Source organism: Parasteatoda tepidariorum, chromosome 6 (genome assembly GCF_043381705.1).
Source record: "Parasteatoda tepidariorum isolate YZ-2023 chromosome 6, CAS_Ptep_4.0, whole genome shotgun sequence".
NCBI lineage: Eukaryota > Metazoa > Arthropoda > Arachnida > Araneae > Theridiidae > Parasteatoda > Parasteatoda tepidariorum.
In genome coordinates this window covers 22,314,728-22,334,269 of record NC_092209.1, presented here as the reverse complement: position 1 = coordinate 22,334,269, position 19,542 = coordinate 22,314,728, and the positions used below count along the sequence as shown (strand labels likewise).

Genomic DNA, 19,542 nt, shown 5'->3' with positions numbered 1-19,542 from the left:
TATATCAATTATTTTTGGTAAAGAAGAACCAGAAAGTATTTATAAAAAGGATTTTTGAATTTATAAAGAAAAAAGACTCAAAATAGAAAGTTTTTTATTTTATGTAAAATTTATGGTTGCATTTATATTGCATTTTTTCATTCAATAAAATGTTTCTAATAATCTACTTAATTTTGTTCTTATGAAGTCAACATGTTTCAAAGTTCCTTTTCTTTTAGTTTTTAAATATCTCCAAGTCAAATATTGGCATAACAAGTTGCAATTCCAAATTCTACTCTAAAACATGTGAAATTCCTTTTATTCTGTATTTGAAATGAGAGTAAGCTTGATAGATATAAGTTCTAAAACAATACGAAAGTTAAAATTCCAGGTAACACAGACTCATTAGTCAAAGCTCGAGGAAGACTGCCTCTAAAACGGCCATTGAAAACATTTAAGAAATTAAACTTTCGATTGTTTAATATGCAATTTTTTCTGAAGTACAAAGAATTATAACCTAAGCTTAAAAATAAAGAAATTAATCTAATATGAAGCTCAAAAAAGTTTAAGCTTCATATAAATACGTAAAAAGATCATTTAAGAGTTTTTTCTTAGAAATGTAACAATAACAATCTTCCTTTTTCTCTCTTTCTCCAGTACATGGTTATATTTCCTTATTAAACAAGCAAACCCCAATAAACAGAAAATTTAGTGCATAACAAAATGCTATTTAAGAGATTTTATGATTTATATGTAATATGGTATTTTAGGTTCTTATCTCTTTTATGACATCAATAAAAATTATTTTAGAAATGAGCTTATTTTATTATTGTTTTCATTGTTAGAGCAGATTTTGTACTATTTCTTAAAATCATTAAAAAGTGCCCAATTCAAAAATGTTTTTTAGGTCTTTAAAACATTGATTTTTCTTACATTCTTTTTCTTGACATGTTTCCATATTTGTTATTTATTTTTAATTTTCTTGTATTGTCCTTATTTTTGGTATTCTAAGGACGAATTATCCTCCTGATTAGGGCAATTCTGGGTTATGTGAGGAACAGTCGGCTATTATCGTTTGTTTTATAGTTATAGGTTTTTTTTTCTTCACAGATATAATTAAAAATATTTTATGTAGTAATATATAATGGAGATATTCTTACACATGGTACAATATTTCCAGTGTATTTATACTTATAGAAACAAAACTGAAACATTAATTTGTATGTGCCATTACTTCCTAATTAATTTAATAAACAAAGTTACTAAGTTTATGTGGATAATAGTATATGAATTTATCTCTTTAATATTTGAATTTTTTCGTATTTAGAGGGTATCAGAGATAAGGATAGAAAAGGAATTGGTGCTATTTTGAGTCAAGTGGGTTTGTTGAAAGGAAATGTATATAATCTTGCCAATTATTGCTGGAATGAAGTTCAAGATAATTGGAAATTTGTTACCCAAGATGAATTGGATATTATTCGAAGGTTAGTCATTTTTAAAATTTAATTTTATGTTATAAATTGAGTAGCACTTAGGATTCTTTCTCTGCCACTCTTATAAATTTGTGAATAACTCCTGTTTTGAGAATACCTCATATTTTGAGTAGATCTTTATATCTAGGATTCAAAGCTTTTGCATAAATAGCAACCATTGGTATACAGCATATTTTTCTTAACAGAAGATTCTAGAAAGAAAGTATACTTAATATTTAAAGCAGAGGTGCCAACTATCTGAACTAGTTATCTGCTATGAGTTCAATTATGAGTAAAATTCATATTAACACAATTTTAAGGTGTCTATACTACTAAATTCTTTATAGGATTAATTCTATGTCTCATTTCTTTAACTCTCACTTGGAAAAAACGAGGTGATTAACGCATTATCTCGTCGACCATTCTCACCAAAGCGGAGTCACTTATTTTTGTACCTTTTAAAATTATATTTTTTTAGTAATTGATTATTAATAAATAGACAAAATGCACATGTATCTTAATGTATGCAATACAGGAAAAACATTCAAATTTGGACCAGTTCCAAATTTATTTTAAGATTTAACAAAAATGGTGTGCAAGATATTACGTGAATACCGAAAACTAATTTGAATTAAAAAGGATTCTTTTACATTATAGAATAATAATAGATTTAATAGTAAAATAATGCATAATTTTATTATACCGACTTAATATAAAGTCAACATTAATAAAATTATGCATTATTTTACTACTAAATAAATAAAAAAAGTAACACTTAGGCACAAAGGTACCAAATTAAAAACACTGAATTTTATCCCTCGTTAAAAAATGGTAAAGTTAACTTGATTACTTGGAATCAATGATTTTTATTTATTATTTGTAGAATTATTCAAAGAGTAGAAAAATATATCACAGATTAGTTGCTAACTACAAAATTTTATAACTCTTTGTAGTGAAATGGGAAAAAAGACAGGTTAATACAAAATTTCTCAAACTAATTTTTTTTAATGCTTAACAGTAATTCTGTAATCTTGACCATGAAATAGTAATAATTATGGATAAATCATAATCAAAACCTTTTGGTTTAAAGTAACAGAAGCTAGACGAAGTAATGAAAGTTACGTATGACATGACCTAATGGAACAATTTGGAAAGAAATGCACATAATCTTTTAAATTATACTTCTTTTTCCTCTTAGATATTATATTTTTATTTTAAATTAGTGTTTCGTTCTAAACTAAAAAAATATAATTATTTTTTCAGGAGAAAGCAACAAGTTTTAAGCAATGCAGCAAATGAGTCACCGCCTATACCAACACCTCCTAGTAGTTCTCCTGCGCAGGTTAGTTAAATGTTTTAAATTTGTCAAAGGCTTCCTATTGCATGACAAATCTTCATTTCTCTGTTTTATTATTATTTACTTTAGAGTGTTTTGATTTGCATCACCCTGTTCAATTCATATTAAAAATATGCTTATGTAAAAAACAAATATAATTCTTTTAAAACATCTGTTCTACAACAAAATCTAAGTTGTTTAAATTTTATCTTCCCCCAAAAAAAATTTGGTATTCTGTTAATTTAAATTTGTCAACTATGTATCAATATGTATTAAAAATATGGTGCCTACTCAAATTCTTCCTTTAACATGTTTGTACATGTATTGTCTTTGCAATCTTAGTATTGATACACATGATTTATTTGGTGATAAGGCTTATATATGTATATTTATGTATGTTTAAGGATAAAAGCTTAAACAGAGATTGTCATAAATGTCATTAATGTTAAACATAATTGTAATATAATTAAAGTTATTTTGAAACACCTTTATAAATTTAATCTTATAGTAACATCTAGTTACATTTTTTTGTGTTTCCATTTATTTACATTTTCATAACACAAAATTCAGATAGCGATTACAAACATTAACAAATTAGTTAATGCAGTAATGGCTAATAAATAAAAATACTTGGAAAACAGCAAAAGGATTTGTTAAATCATTGAAAGAATTGTGCAATTTAAAAAAAAAAAAAACTCAAAATAATGCTTTTCAGTTTAGTTTGTAGAAATTTTGAAAATAATCTAGGTCCCTTTGTTTTGTAAATCAGATTCTTATAAATCTTTTCATGATAATAAAGGATAATGTCAGTAATCAGTAGTGTTGGGTACTTTGAGATAATGAGTATTGCAGATTTCAGATCATCTAAATTATGTTTGCTTAAATTGATTTTAAAACATATTTTTCTCATTGTTAGAAAACAAGGATGAGGAAGTGCATGTTAATTTAAACACATTAAAAGGGTGCATATCTAAGACATTTTTCATCGAAATTGCTGTAAAACTAAAATTATAAAGAGGAATGTATTGGCCATTACATTCTGCACAATTTAAATAGCTTAGGAAGACATGAATTAATTTTTAAAAAAATATTTTTAAACATTTTGAAGGATAAAAATCTTTTTTTTAATGGGTAGGATGTCAAAATTTATTAGCGTTTCGGAAAAATGGGTGGCAATACTGAATTAAGATTATGTCATATTATGTTCAGCTGACAACTTAATCTGCTCCTGCATCCCAGAGCCCAAGGTCAAGAAAACTGAGATGGACACAGTAAGGTCATGGCCCTCTATGGGCTGTCGCCACTGAGTTTAGTTTTAGTAAGGATATCTATTAGTTATGGTCATGAACATTGGTAATAATTTTGTTTTCTAGTCTTTAAAAATTTTATGAAAAGACCGGTGCGAATAGTGATGTCTATTTTCTCATATGTGGAAAAAACTTGACATACGTTTACAAATGTTTCTGTGACAAAATTCTATTGTTAATATGTAATAAATTTTAGTTCAATATTTGTAATTTCAAGTGGATATATACATATTTGTAATCTATGTTTTCAAGAGTTCAAATTCTTTTTTATTTTATTTCCAGAAGCGATTACCAAGCGAAACATTTTCGGTGGGTCAAGAACCTCGTGCAAAGAAGCAAAGAATATCTCATTACAGCCGCACTGATAATTACAGTTCTAGTGCTAAAAGTGAACCTGTGGACTCTAGTGAAAAACTCCATCTGACTATAACTAACATGGGTCGTAAAGACACATATTCTCCTAGTACAAATGGAGTTGAACAAGATGAAATTTTCAACCCTAAATCTCCTAGCAGTAGCTGTGATGGCTTTTCTTCCAAAAAACAAAGGGTATCACCCTATCCCCGTACAGATATCAATCAAAACACAAAGAAAGAACCTAATGAAAAGATTCAATTCAACTCTACTGCAAACAGAACGAGCTCCTATCCCTTTATTACCTCTACTATGAATAGTAGTAGTCAAAATAATGAACTAAGTCCAAAATCCCCTGAAGATAGCTGTGATGGCTACCCAGTAGGAAATCACCTTGAAGACTCACAGTCATCCTCTAGTCTGAATTTAAGAAATGCCTCCAGGGAGGACGGGGAGAAGAGTATCCGCAAGCACACGACTGGACTGATTCACGCAGGAAGTAAAAATTCTGAAAAGCCTTTCCATAAAGCACCTGTGAAAAAGTATGAGATGGACGAGTCAAATCAGAAGCACTCTAAAACCTCTGTAAATAGTGAGAAAGGAAAGTCTTCCCTCAATCAAACTCTAAGTCATGTTAGGGACTCCATTCTGGAACCTGAGGCTCAGGTCTCCCCAGACTCAAACACTCCATACGAAGGAAAAGAACTAAAGAGTGACTCTTGCTCAAAAAGTCTTGTGAATGGCTATGTGAATAGTATTAAATCGAATGGTTACAGTTCTAGCCAATCCTCTTATGTTCACAGATCAAAAGTAACTTCTACCACCAATGGTTCTTGTAGTACCTCTCCTCACTCTCCAGAGTCTTGTTCTGATAGCAATGACAGCTTGGGTGCAAATAGTAAGTTACCTTAACGTGCTATTTTTTAAATTGTTTTTTTTTTTTTTGTGGAATTAAAGAGCTTTTCTCAATATAATAAGCCGCATTTTCAAATTGAACTGGAGAGGTTTTTTTTTTAAGAGTTATTATATTTATTATTATTATTTTCTTTGCAAAAACTTCACTTATTGACAAGATGTTTCTGTCTATCATGCTGCTATCGAATAGAAATTTCAGGAAATTGTATATTACCTATCTGTTAACAATACTAAAGAACAGTTTTCTTTCTTTTAAAGTGTGGCTTATCCCTATATTGCTGAAACTTTTCAATTTATGTGTTTGTTTTAAAGTAGCTCCTAATAGTTTTAAAAATGTTCATTGAAAAACCTTTTAAAAATAATTTTTTAAATTGCTTAAAAATATTTAATCCCATTTTAATAATTGTCACAATTTAAAATTTTTCAGAATTTTAAGTTGAGTTTTTATTTTTTTATTTATCATTTTCATTTTTCACACTTTTGAAATCTGAAGTGATGGCATCAGCAATTTTAACTTTATTTACCTATTTAGTATAAAACAAATTACCTTTAACTACAAGGATTATTTACAAATTTATTTGTTTTCAAGAAATGCTTGCGCTATTCATATATTGCAGAGCTTTATCACATCAAAATTTTTATCGAAAGATCGATTCGGAATTCGTGGATCATGAAAATATTATAATAAAAATGAAATTTAAATTTAAAAACTACGGAAATTCCAAATTGTTGAAATTGCGATTGAGAAAACCTCGTGGACAATAAAATCAATTTGAAACTTTCCGTGTATGATAATGTAGCATTAAAAAGCTATGAAAATCCTTAACTATAATTCACAAAAATGCGATTGTAAATCCACACGGGATTGCAGGTGAATCTTCAATAATTGATTGTGAAATGCTTGATTTGAAGTTTACAGCACAAAATATTTTCTTTTTAAAATATTGAGATTTTAAAAACAAAGTGAAAACTGGAAAAATCTATTTTCTGGAACTATTCTGAACGACTGTTCACTCACTTGATTCTTGGAAAAAACTATGAAAGGAAAAGTATCAAAAAAAAATTTTTTGCTTTAAATAAAAGTTTTTTGTTTAATAGTGACGACTAGATAGTAAGCATTTAACTTAAAGATAATAAATTCATAATTAGAACATTTAAAATTTTATCAATTTGGTTATTTTAAAACAAATATTAGGAACGTTGGATAGTTTCTTATCAGTGATCTGGTATAATCTGTAGAGATAAGCATGATCTGGAGACTATTTGGATTTTTTGATCTTCCTAATATTTTAGGTGAAAAAAATAGTATTGCTTTATAGCTAAAACTAACCAAGATTAAAAAAAAATATTGTTTATCTTCATTTGGCATAAATATTTATAAAATTTGAATAATATTTTTTTGAATATTGCACTCTTCATTACTATTTCAAACTATTTTCATTAGACTAGTTCTGTTAAAATATTTATTTATTCTGCAAAAAGAGTTGTTGGCAGTAGTGTTTAATAAATTGGCAGAATATTAATGCTAAAATAAGGAAAATTAAAATTTGTTTGGAGAAAAAATTGATGTATCTCTTCTTTTCCAACAAAGTGTTAGTGTATGTAGGGGCAGTATATTAAATTTTAACTGATGTACTTAAAAAGAAATAGTAAAAACAATTCCAAATGAATATTTACTTAGGTAAATTACGAGATTACAAACAGTTCGTTTTCCGAAAATATATTCAATCCTAGTTACTTCGAGATTCGACTATATTTAAATTATTTTGAATTGCGGAATTATTTCGAAATTTCTTTTTTGCCTTAAAAAAGCTCCAAATTTATCAAAAGTATTTTCTTCACATTTTATATTGAAATGTAAAAAATCTTTTATACGTAAAAAGGGGTCTGTCCTGACATTTTGTGAAAGATCCGGTTTTTGTGAAATCGTGAAAAAATTACTCACCTTCTTTCAACCAGGGTCCAGGGGATACAATCAGGGTTCGTGATTTTTTTGATTTTCTTAAAAAAAGATCAAAAAAATCGGATTATTTTGATTTAAATCGGATTTTTTTTATTTAAATCAGATTTTTTTTATTTCTATTCAAAAACACTATAAGAGCTTTAATTTATGATAAAAAAAATCTTATAAATGTTTAATCAAAATTAAATTAATATTAAAACTATATTATAACAATATTTTAGAAGCTCTAACTTACTAAAATAATTTTTCATTATAATGCATAGCGACCATTTTGATACAAGGGCATGATTGAAATTAAAAGACAAGATAAAATAGATAATTTAAAGAATACTACTTTAACTAGTAACACAAANTTAAGGGTTAAGAAAATTAAATATATTATCCATTTTAGGTCCTGATCTTGTTCATCTAAATCTACCTCCAACTACACCGGAATCTGATCCTGAACTTCCAGACTATATGACGTAAGTGATGTATTACCAATTAAGTTTTCTGTTTTTCTTCTGGAAAAATTTTTTTTTGCTTCTGGTTAGGAAATATTTCTGTATCGTGTTCTTAGGAGTGTTATGTTTAAATATATATATTTAATAAATATGATTACATGTTGACCATTCCAGCATTTATAATTGTTGTATTTGCAGTCTTTAAAGGCATGTAACTCAGTTAAAAAATATTTGAGCAGTTTTAATAATTTTTTCAGAAAATTTGTCTTGGTGTCATTTACATTTGCTGCAATTTTTAATAACTTTCATAAGTTTTTAATCATCAAAAAAGCTTTAAAACTTTTTCTTTGCCTTTTAAAATTAGCTAACACAGTCAAACCCCGCTATAGTGAACACGGTTTATAGTGAACTCCCGGATATAGTGAACGAAAAATTCGGTCCCTTGCATTGCTATACCCGTATAATGTTATTTTTTGTGGATATAGTGAACCAAAAAATTGATGAAGTTGGATATAATGAACTTTTTTCTGTCTTCGACTGGTTTTTTTCTTCATTTTTTTGTAATAATTTTGAAATTTCTACTTCAAAATAATTACATATTCCGATTTTTAAAACTATCTATAGTGGGTAAGGTAGCGATAAGTATTTTTTTCTTGTATGCTTCTTTTATTTTACTTTTCCATCCCTAAACAAATCAAGTAGATGTTTCCAACCCAGGCAGATGATATTTTCTGTCAGAGGGAATGAGTAATTATTCATTATTGGTCAAAGAGTTGGACACTAATATGTGTTGATAAGGCCCTAATTTCAACTCCTTTTTGCTCTCAGTGCAGTTAAAAGAAGGACTGCAAACAAGTGTCTCAAATTTAACTATGTCGAGTAGTAAACGTAAAATATTCTCCATTGATGATGAAGTGAACATAATCAGAAAAATTGAAAATGGATGTAATCAAGCTGATATTTGCAGGAATATAAACTATCCAAATCTACAGTTCCTAACATATGGAAAAATGGGCAATTAACAATTTCTGCTCATGAAAAGAACTTAAATGGCAGAAAAAAGTTGAGAAAAGCAGATCACAAGAACGTTGAAGAAGTATTACTGAAGTGGTTCAGCATTCAAAGAAGCCGGAATCTTCCGGTATCTGAACAAATGTCGATGAATTTGCTAACCGATTTTATGAGATTACTTTTATGTGCTCGAATGGCAGGTTAGACAAGTTTAAAAAGTGGACTAACTGAAATTCAGGAAAAATTATCTGAGAGTCGGGAAGTGTTTCCATATCTGATCTTAAGGATTGTTCATCAGCTAAAGATTAAAAAATTTTTTTTTGTACTTAGGACAAAGAGTAATAAAAAATAACAAATTTTTTGCTACTACATAATATTTTTCAGTCATTTATTTGAANGAAATTCAGGAAAAATTATCTGAGAGTCGGGAAGTGTTTCCATATCTGATGTTAAGGATTGTTCATCAGCTAAAGATTAAAATTTTTATTTTTTTTGTACTTAGGACGAAGAGTAATAAAAAATAACAAATTTTTTGCTACTACATAATATTTTTCAGTCATTTATTTGAATAAAGTGTTATAAAAGGGAGGAATTTGGGAACCATTAGTTAAATTGCCTGCATAACGGATATAGTGAACCAAAATTTCGGTCCCTTGAAGGTTCATTATAGCGGGGTTTAACTGTACTACATTCTTAAAAGATGGATTTGCCAATATATATTAAATGCTCATTAAATTACTATTAATATACTTTTTATTGGATTTCCATGGTATAACTTATATAAGTATTTTTTAGTACATCAGGGTACGTAGCGTTTTTAAAATCCCTTAAAAGTGCTTTTTTCATTGGGTGTTTTTAAAACGTGTTTAATTTTCCCTTTTCGAAATTGAGATTTTTCCTTTACCATGTTGATTTTCACAACGAATTATGCAGAAAGATCCTGTTCACATTGTTCTATTCAACGTTTTCACAATTAATTCAACCCCAATCTAGTTCGGCGTATGAAAACTTCATTCGATTTACATGACTCAAAAATTTTTTATATGGCTGTTAAAATCAGATAAAACCGTCAATTGTCAGAAACTTTCCAAACCTGCTTAATTATATTTTTTTTAAGTCCTTAAAAATATTTGAGAGCTTGAAAAGTGCTTAAAGGGTGCTTATTTTTTTGTTGAACAATTTGGCTACGCATCCGTACATATTAATGATAAATAAATATAAAAATTTCATTTTTTCAAGAAAATTACTAAATATTTTATATAAATATTTATTGTATGATTTTTTTTCTTTTAGGAAATACACCAAAATTTTGTCTTATGATCAACGAACTAGGTATAAAAATGATTTTAATGCACAATATCAGGAATACTTATCTTTACATTCAAAAATAGAAAAAATAAAAATGAAATTTATGTCTCTGAATAATCATTTACGAAATTATGAAGAAGGTTCAGAAGAATACATGGTAAGTATATTTAGTTACTATGCAATGCAAATATATTACTTTATTTTATATATTATCTGTTATTATCGTATATGTTTTCTGCATAATAATTGCTTAACTGCAATAAGTTCTGCATTGAACATCATAATGCATGAAAAAATATGTTTATGATCTATGTTTCTCTCCTCTATCTGTACAAATTTATAATTTAATTTGCAATTTTAATGTTTATATTTTGTTCAAAACCATTACTTTGAAATCAAAATGTAATGAAAAAATTTATTTATTTATTTATTTTTATAAAATTTGAATTAAGTAATCAAATTCTTTTCTGGTGGCAAGTGTACTTTTTCAATAGAATTAAAAACCAAATCCAGTACCAGTTTTCCTACCTTCTATTATAGTTTGAATTTCAAAATAGAATGATTTAAACATAGATTGCTATTTATTTCTTGGTAACAGTGTAGTTTTCAAATGTTAAACAATTTTGAATTTTAAACTAATTTATTTTCCGATATTTATCGAACTGAAGAGTCACCTCTTGTTCTTATAAAGAAATGTAAACTTTATAATGACTGTTACTAATGTTTAAAAAAAATTTCAATATATTTGTCCTCTTTAAGTTGTTGTTGTTTCTAATGCCACTTGCCACACGGGCAAGCCTGCTTGGTGAAACCGAGCAAATTTAAGACAGTGTGCGTTTCTTGTTTTTCAGTGGCGTCATCTATGGCCAAGAATTCGACTTCTTCCACACCATACGACGCACCCGTTTATATGGCGAACCCATTTATTCATCCACAGATCGTAATTTTTTACCTTCGATCTCCAATCCAGTACCCCCAGAGGTATTGATTTGTTGTGAGAATATGGAGGACTTTAGCGACTCGGCAGATTTAATGTGCATCAGTCACTTTACTATCTTCGGCCGGCAGGGTTCGAACTCTCGGACATGGGCCCATCGCCCTACCGAACCTTTTGATGTCTCCCCCCTCTGAAAATTGCATAACTATGCCACTGTCTTATTGTATTTCACACACTTGAGATTATCCCCCAAGAAAAATCTTTTTTCAAAATTTCTAATTGATTTAGAGTTGTCACAGTTACATATGTAGGTAGGAATGAGCTTAGTTTAATTTTTTTGGGTAAAAAAATTTTTTGAGTAATAAACTAGTAAATATGCATAATTTTTATATAAATTTTACTTTTCAAGTTTAAAAATGTTAAATTTGGAACATGAAACCTCTATAAAACTAAAATTCTGGAATCTCCATAATTACTTAACCTAAAGTTTATGTTGAAAATATGGATATTTATTAACGAAAAGTAAGGTTTACATATAGATTCCAAGAAACCTAACTGTTGAATTTCATTTATAAATATTTTTACTTGTATTTTACAGTCCCATTATTAAACTTGTAAAATAAAATTTTACTTTATATTTTTGCTTTTAAAAAAAGTGAAGTTTTTTTATTCAAGGAATAAACATTCCCGAAGGTCTAAATATTTTTCTATTTATCGAAACAAATTTTTTTTGCGTAAGTATATGAGCACGATGACACCTTTTTCTTAGTTTGAAAGTTAAAAAATGTGAATATAAAGCAATTTTTGTGAATATTAAACATGCATTTTATAATAATTGTATTTATTTTTCTTTTTAGAATATCAGTTCCAAAATATATGAGCAATATAGAGCTTATCATGAAGATGAAAACTATAAAAAATCTGAAGAAAAGTTAAATTATTTGCATACCAAGCTCTCACATATCAAAAAATTAGTAATGGAATATGACAATAGTTATCATTGTAAATCCTAGCAGTTATTTAAATTAATTTAGCTTTGTTTTGACTTTGGAAAGATTGAATACTGAAATAATTTATCTCTCTTTTCACATGTATGAAAATTTGAGACCGGTTCCTTTGGCTATGCTTTACAGTATTTCCTTAGGGGGAAAAAAACAACTTATTGTTAAATTTATTTATTGATTTTTTTTTCTTTTTTTGTTAAGGTTTCCAATGTATATTGTATTTACAAGCCAGTGGCGATGAAAAGAAACCTTTCTTTTTATTGCTTTCATTTATTTAATTTAAGATTTAAGTTCTGATATGCTTTGAAGTGTTCCGTCAGGAATGCCAACTCTGTTTATTTATGGTACTTTTTTTAATTTTGACCAAAAATGCCTGTGTTATCCATGAATATTCACCTCACTGCCAACTCTTCTGGTTTTTCCAGTAGACTACTAGCTTTCTGCCAGATTCTCATGGTCCAATTAAAATTCTCCTGATTTTTGTACATTTTAGAAAATTTCTTAAAATGAGCAAGTTACTGATAAAAGTCCCTATCAGAATCTTTTTTTTTTTTATACAATATTTACTGCTTCCTTGTGTATTTAAATCATAAAAAAGAAATTTTCATTCTTAGTAATATCTTTTTTTTTTAGTATTCTGATTTTTTTAAATTTTTTATTTTATTTAGGTTGCTGTATTTTTAAATTTAAAAATATGTTACTACCATCTAAAATTAAATATCTGTTTCTGTTCAACATTTTTTATTTAAATATTTGATGATTAGTATAAAAACAATTGCTATTCAAGTCCATTCAATGGAAAATATTTCATTCACCTAAAATTTATTATTATTAGTGTTTAGTTTTTATTTTATTGACTTTAAGAATTTCAAAAATTCTGTGTGTGGGAAAAAAAGAAAAACATTTTTTTTCCATTTTGGTATGTTTTTTTTATATTAGTAAAAATTTAATTCATTTTTTTAATTAATTTTGTGGGATTATATAACTTAAATCAGAAATTTGCAATAATTTTTTCCATAAAAACAATCATTGACTTTCCCGTGTAATCTCATAATCTTGTATTGTAAAATACAATTGAATACTTTTTGATAGAATCTGCAAACTTAATACTCAAGAAAATTGTGTTAAGTATTTTATTTCTTTAATTCTTAAACTTAATTGCCAATTAAATTCATTACAGCCAACCTTTTAACTTCGTGAATTTTTCACCAAATATTTTTTTTCCAACTCATTTCAATCTTTTTTCCTAATAAATTTTAGTCTTCTTTGAGTTGGCATTCCTGTGTTTCCCGCATTATATCTTGTGCTCCACATTCTCTACTTAATAGAATCAAACTTCTAATGTATGTAATATCTTATGTGCCAAAAATACTTTTGAAAATAATTTTATTGTGTAATAAAATACATACTGAACCAATCATTCCTTGTGAAATTCAAGTCTTAGTACCTTAACAGTTGTTGATTTCAGAAAATATTTTTTCTGGTGATATATTTTTTATCAGGAAAAATTGTTTTAGTGTTGGGATTGTGAAATAGTTGAATAATAGGTTGCCAAAAAATATCAATTGTCGTTGTAGTGAAAAGTTGACTGTTAGGATTGTGAAGTTAAACATATGCAAAATGATCATTTGTTTTTATGCTATAGACTTATGCAAGTGTTTTATTTTCTTGTGTTAGTGCTCAAAGCAAAGAAGTAAAAAAAAATTTCTTTCCCTCATATTAAGTGCAGTGTCAACTGTGATGTATTTATAAATTTTTCATGGGACTAATGTTCCTAAATTTCATTTAATATAAAACTACATCAATGAAAGATAAGACAATTAACCTATTGATAACGATGCTTAGCATGATGAAAATATTAATGAAGTCAAGCCCTTATTACCAGTCATAAGCAAAAGTTAAAGATTTCGTGTATACAATCTTAGCACTCTTATTTTAAAAGTTTGGAATTTTTTTTTTAAATCTCTGAATTTGTAATAGGTGCTTTAATTAACTTTATAGAGTAGTATATTAACAATATTACAGTAGGACCTTGAATATCTGACTGAACCACCTTTGTTCACTCGAAATAAGCAAATTAGTTTTCTTACATTATTATTTTCATTAATATTTCTTTCTTATTTTCATAAATAATATTTTAGTTATTTGATTAATAAAATCAAGTTTTTTTTTAAATTGATATTTTCTTTCCCTATTAAATTATATAATTTTTATGGAGTCAGAACGGCCAAACTTAACTATGCTAGAAATAGTGAATCAACAAAAAGGACACCTTTCAGATTTATTTCGCCAAACCAAAGCAACTAGCTCCACCAACTATTAAGACATTTATTTGTTATTCTAGTGAATTTATCAATTTTATGCAGTCATTTTACACCAGTAATAGTGGAAAGATTAGTGAGTTAATGGAATTATAATTTAAAATTTCTTTAGCAAACCACACAAACTTCTACCGCTAATAAAACTTTTTTTTTTGACCCGCTTGAAATTAACCACTTATGTAATCTTGCTGTATAAAGATAAGTTTAAAGGACCATCAATAAAATAGTCCTTTAGTTGATTTAACCAATTTTTCATTTTAAATAAAATAAAATTGAAATCGACTTCAGTTAACCGAAATATTGGAGTAAAAGTGGTTTGAGTAATCGAGGTGCTACTGTAATATGAAAATAATATACTTTTTATTTATTTTTATTATATTTTTAAAAGATTGGCATGTTGTGCTAACCTGAAATTTTTTTTAAATGTAATCATTTCTAAAAATGATTAGATTTTATATAATTTTTAAAAATTGCATAAAAGTAATTTACCAAAAAATCAATATTTTTAGTTTAGCATTGTCTTATCTTTTAAGTTGTTCATTTATAGAATATGCTGTTTTAATAACAAAAGAAAGTGTTCATATTTTGTAGCAAATATATTTCATAACAACTGAACAGGTTAGAAAATTGTCCTCTATTCTTACAAAACAAAATAGATGTCCTAGTCTGTATGATAATTAGACATTTTTAAATCTATATTTTTTATATTAAAATCGATATTGCTAGTACTATGTGTGTGTAAATATATACAAAGTTCTAGTGTAATAACAGAATTAAAATATTATTTAACTAATTAGGTCTTCCGATGTAATGTCGTACTCACTACTGATGTATGCAGATTCTATGTATATTAACATAGCCAATAATTTATTTATGTAGTTATTTATATTTACTATTCTTCCACCAGCGAAAAAATGAACTAACATCTCTTGATTGTGTTTCTAAGCTTAATAATACTCTGCTCTAAATCACTAATATTTAAAAATTATTTTGTTCTTCCACTACTAGGGTTAAAATTATTTTTCCTTTTTTTTATGCAATTAAGTATTTATTTTTACTTCTATTTTTTTACTTTTTGTATTTAGTGCATTACTATTAAAATTTCTGCCTAAGTTTACTAGTTCTTTATAGCTATGGGATGGTGAAATGCACACTGCTTACAATTTAATCTCTAAACAATGCATTTGGTTGTGCCAAACTTTTGTGTAAGCTGCATCGATCTAGAAGCTCTGATTCATTTTTTAAAAAAAAAGTTTTTGCTACTTAAATATGTTAAAATTTCCCTATTATTTTATTGAATTTTTCTAAAACTGTAGACTTTTCTAATTAGTTAGTAATTATTAGTTTCTAATTATTCTTTTTATATATTTTTCACAAATTTGTTTGGTAATTCAAAGATAAATTGTATAATGAAAAAATTATATATGTAATTATCTACTACATTTTTGCTCTAAAGAAATTAATTAAAACAATTTTCATAATTTTATGTTATCTAAAGTGGTCCACTAACAAGGTATTCAATTTCAATAAACAGACAATTAAACAAACAAAAATTGCATAATATATCGGCAAAACATTCATCATAACATGTAACTAATACATTGAAAGAAATGCAGAATTTAATTAAGGCGATTTAAACATCTGAGTTAATTATTAAATAAGCAGATTTTAATAATGTTCTGGTCCGATGTTAATCTAAGACCTTTCATCCTCCCAAAAACATTCAAATTTTTAGGTTAAAATAAGAAATAGATTAAATTTTACAAAATTATTAATCCCCATCTGCGATTTTCTTGAGTTGTGGCGACTAGGATTTGTAGTACCCTGATATACACTATTTCTAAACCTGTTCAGTTTTAGCAAAACAATAAAACTTAACAATCTTTCTTTGAGATGATTTTGAAAGATTTCAATACTTGAGCTAAACTACGCATAGGCAAGAAGTGTAAAAGTTGGATGCGTAATATTACCTGTTCAGATAGATATGTATAATTATAGCAAATATACTGACATGTAGAAATATATTGTGAGTAAAAGTCAATACTTGAATGAATGTATAAATTGTATAAAGACTGTTTAGTGATTTTTGTATATTTTTAATGAGGTTGTGATATTCCAAAAGTGTTCTCTTCAATTAAAATTTATTATTATTTTTATTTTGAAATACATAGTCTGTGGTATGAAACAGGTTAGCTTTTTTTTTTCCTGATAAGTTTTACATTCTTTATTAGTTCACTTTTTAATAGTTAATGCTAAAATAATTAACATCCTATAATGCTAAATTAGTTGTTTTTCTCAATATTCAAATGCGCATATTTTAGGTTAATTTAAAAAAGTGATGTTTTGTGAGTTGCCACAGTTATTTTACAATTCATCAAAAATCTCCAATATTTTTTTTAATCAGCCTGTCACTTTTTAGGCTTATTGCAATTAGTCTGATTAACTTCAGTTTTTAATAAGCCCAGTATGTTAAAGATTCTCTAATGAGTATTGAGGCTGATACTTATAAACCTGAAATATATCGGGTAGATTAGAAAATTTTCTCTGTTTGCCTGACTCATTGCAAAATCTTAGTTTAATATTTACAACTGAAGAAAATATGTTAATTTACAGACTGTTGGGAGATAAAAAAAAATTTTAAGTTTTTTTTTAATTATTTTTTTATTTATATTTCATTCTGTTTTTTCTATAACTGTTTTACTTATTTCCCCATAAATTTAAAACAGATTTTTTGAAGCTGTAAAGAAAAATCAAACCATAGATTTAGGAATGATTCTGACCTAAGTCTCTATTACCTTTCTTTATGGAACACCTTTCTAATACCGAAATAAATTTTGCTCAAATTTGGTTTTATTTCTACTTATTAAAAAGATTTAAAAATTTCCCAAATTTTTTTATATTTATTTATTGCAATACATTTTATAGCATAATATAAATCTTATAGCATTCTTTGGAAGTTAATTTGAATTAAGTTTGAATTTGTTTTCCTATCAGTGTAATTTTATTTTTTAAACGTTTCCGATTTTTTAAAAAAATTCATTGCTAACCTGTTTCTAATAAATCCAATAATAATTTTTATTGACTTCAATACTTAAAGGAAACTTTTTTAAGTTTGAATTTCTTCCTATAATTTTAATGTGTGGAGCATTTATAATACAAATACATTGTTAAAATTCTTGTTTCACATTTATTTTGAATTGGTGTATTTACTTAAAAACAATATAAAAAACAAAAACAAATTCTTGCCTATTATTTTGATATTGGCAAGTTTTAATGGCTATCACGTTGACGACTGGAACGAATGATTGACCATGTTGCGTATATTTTCCTGTTGATATCCAAGTCTTCGTGTGTGTTAATTATTTTGTTGTCTGTGAAAAATTTTAAAAAAATGAAAAAATCAAATTATTTTAAGAATAAGATATTTCGCTTATGTTGTATATTGTCAATTTATGTCTACTTTCATCTATGTTAATTATCATTCCACTTTAAAATATCAGCATCATTAAATGGTTTAGGCTCACAAAAAAATTACAAAAAAAGAGATTTTTCATTTATTTTATAGTTCCTTATTCACTTATATAACCAATTATGCTTTTAGAAAACGTGTTAATGCTTGTGAGTTCTTGAAGACAGACCTGACTGTTATTTTATTATCTTGATTAAGAAACTTCTAGAATATTCATAATGAATTTTCAAGATAATTCAAAATTGGTAACTATTGATGACTAGCTTTATTGGTAAATCGCTCCAAGACTAGAGCATGTTATACTTGCAATAATTTAAGCAATATTGTTTTGCATTTTAATGTATTTATTATATCTTTTAAGCCTCAGATTAACGTGTTAATGATATACAGTTAATTTAAAAACAATAAAAATATTTTTTTTAAATAATTAAGAAAATCGTATGAATTTACTTTTGACTATACTGTTTCAGTAACTTGTATGCTTTTTTTTAAAAAATTAAAAATGAAAGTTAGTAAATATAAATTTTCAAAAATTATGTCCCATTTTCTAAACAAATTTATTAATGCCAAGTCACTTTAATGAAAAGCAAACCAAATGAAAATTTGTTAACATCAGTTTTCAAAAATTGTGTTCCATGTTCTAAAAAATTTATTAATGCCAAGGTTAAAAGGATAAAAATTTCCTAAAAACAATTTTGCATATTAATAGTTTGATCAAATTTTTTTAACCTTTTAAAAGATTTTATAATTGGCACTTTTGCATGCAATAACCAACAGTCGGGTTTCTTTTCTTTCAACTCCAGCATTTAATTTGCAAATGTATGTGTAAAGGTTGTTATTCATTACTTCTGGCTGTTCACACTAAAAGTGCCATTACTAGCCTTGTGCTGGTTTGTAAGCTGACCATAAAGGAATAAGAGTCTGAGTGACCAGCAGCATTCCACATTTTTTTTTTTTCAGGACTGATGGTGTTTTTGTTTTCTCTCTTTCTTTGTCAGATAGACAAAAGTGAAGTTACCCTTTAAATTAATGAATGTCAGTCATCCCAGGGAAATATACGTGGATACTTCCGTTGTCCGAGATCTGATTTCTTGAATTGTGATCTGGCAACTGCAGAAAAAAAAAACTTAAATCTTCGAAAGAAAGAACTGGCATGTTTCTTGCCTTGAACCGTTCACTTTTAAGATTCCTCTGAACTGTTCAGTTGTTTACTTATTTACAGCCAGTTCTCTTTCTTTCTGTTCTTTGCAGTTGTTTTATTATTATTATTTTTTTGTTGCTTTTAGATTGTCGGCAAGAGTCACATCCCTGGGATGATGTTTTGTGTTCGAATATGTTTCATGCTCAGTTATGAAAATTGATTTTTTTTGTGTGTGCTTGTTGAATAAAATGTCCTATTGACAATACTGTGGTTTTGTCAGGGATGTATATTATGAAAAAAAAACAAAAAATAAAATTACTTTATTGCATGCATTATAAGTGTTGTTTATTGTTAGTTTATTGTTAGCACACTACGTTTTGCAGGGATTGTAATTCTGGGATAAAAGTGGTAACTTGAACTATCTTGCTACTATACGTTATTTAACCCTTTCCAGTGCAGTGTGTCTAATCTGGTAGCTGTGATGGTGACGTGATGTTCAAGTATAGAGGTTGTTTTTTTTAAGCTAGCAAGAAGTGTGTGAGAAGGCAAGACGTCCAGTTTTGTAGGAGTCTAGGACTCCGA

The 19,542-nt window shown here is 27.1% G+C and overlaps 1 protein-coding gene across 1 annotated transcript in view; it reads left to right on the top strand.

Annotated features, from left to right (window-relative positions):
* Nucleotides 1-19,292, top strand: part of LOC107436343 (Suppressor of Triplolethal) — a 98,018-nt gene extending 78,726 nt beyond the window's left edge. Inside the window, exons 8-13 of the mRNA XM_016048019.3 lie at nucleotides 1,307-1,463; nucleotides 2,715-2,793; nucleotides 4,377-5,346; nucleotides 7,718-7,790; nucleotides 10,074-10,245; nucleotides 11,883-19,292. Of these exons, the coding sequence (XP_015903505.1) occupies nucleotides 1,307-1,463; nucleotides 2,715-2,793; nucleotides 4,377-5,346; nucleotides 7,718-7,790; nucleotides 10,074-10,245; nucleotides 11,883-12,038 (1,607 nt within the window). The 3' untranslated portion in view covers nucleotides 12,039-19,292. The remainder of the gene's footprint in view (nucleotides 1-1,306; nucleotides 1,464-2,714; nucleotides 2,794-4,376; nucleotides 5,347-7,717; nucleotides 7,791-10,073; nucleotides 10,246-11,882) is intronic.
* Nucleotides 19,293-19,542: the final 250 nt, after the last annotated feature.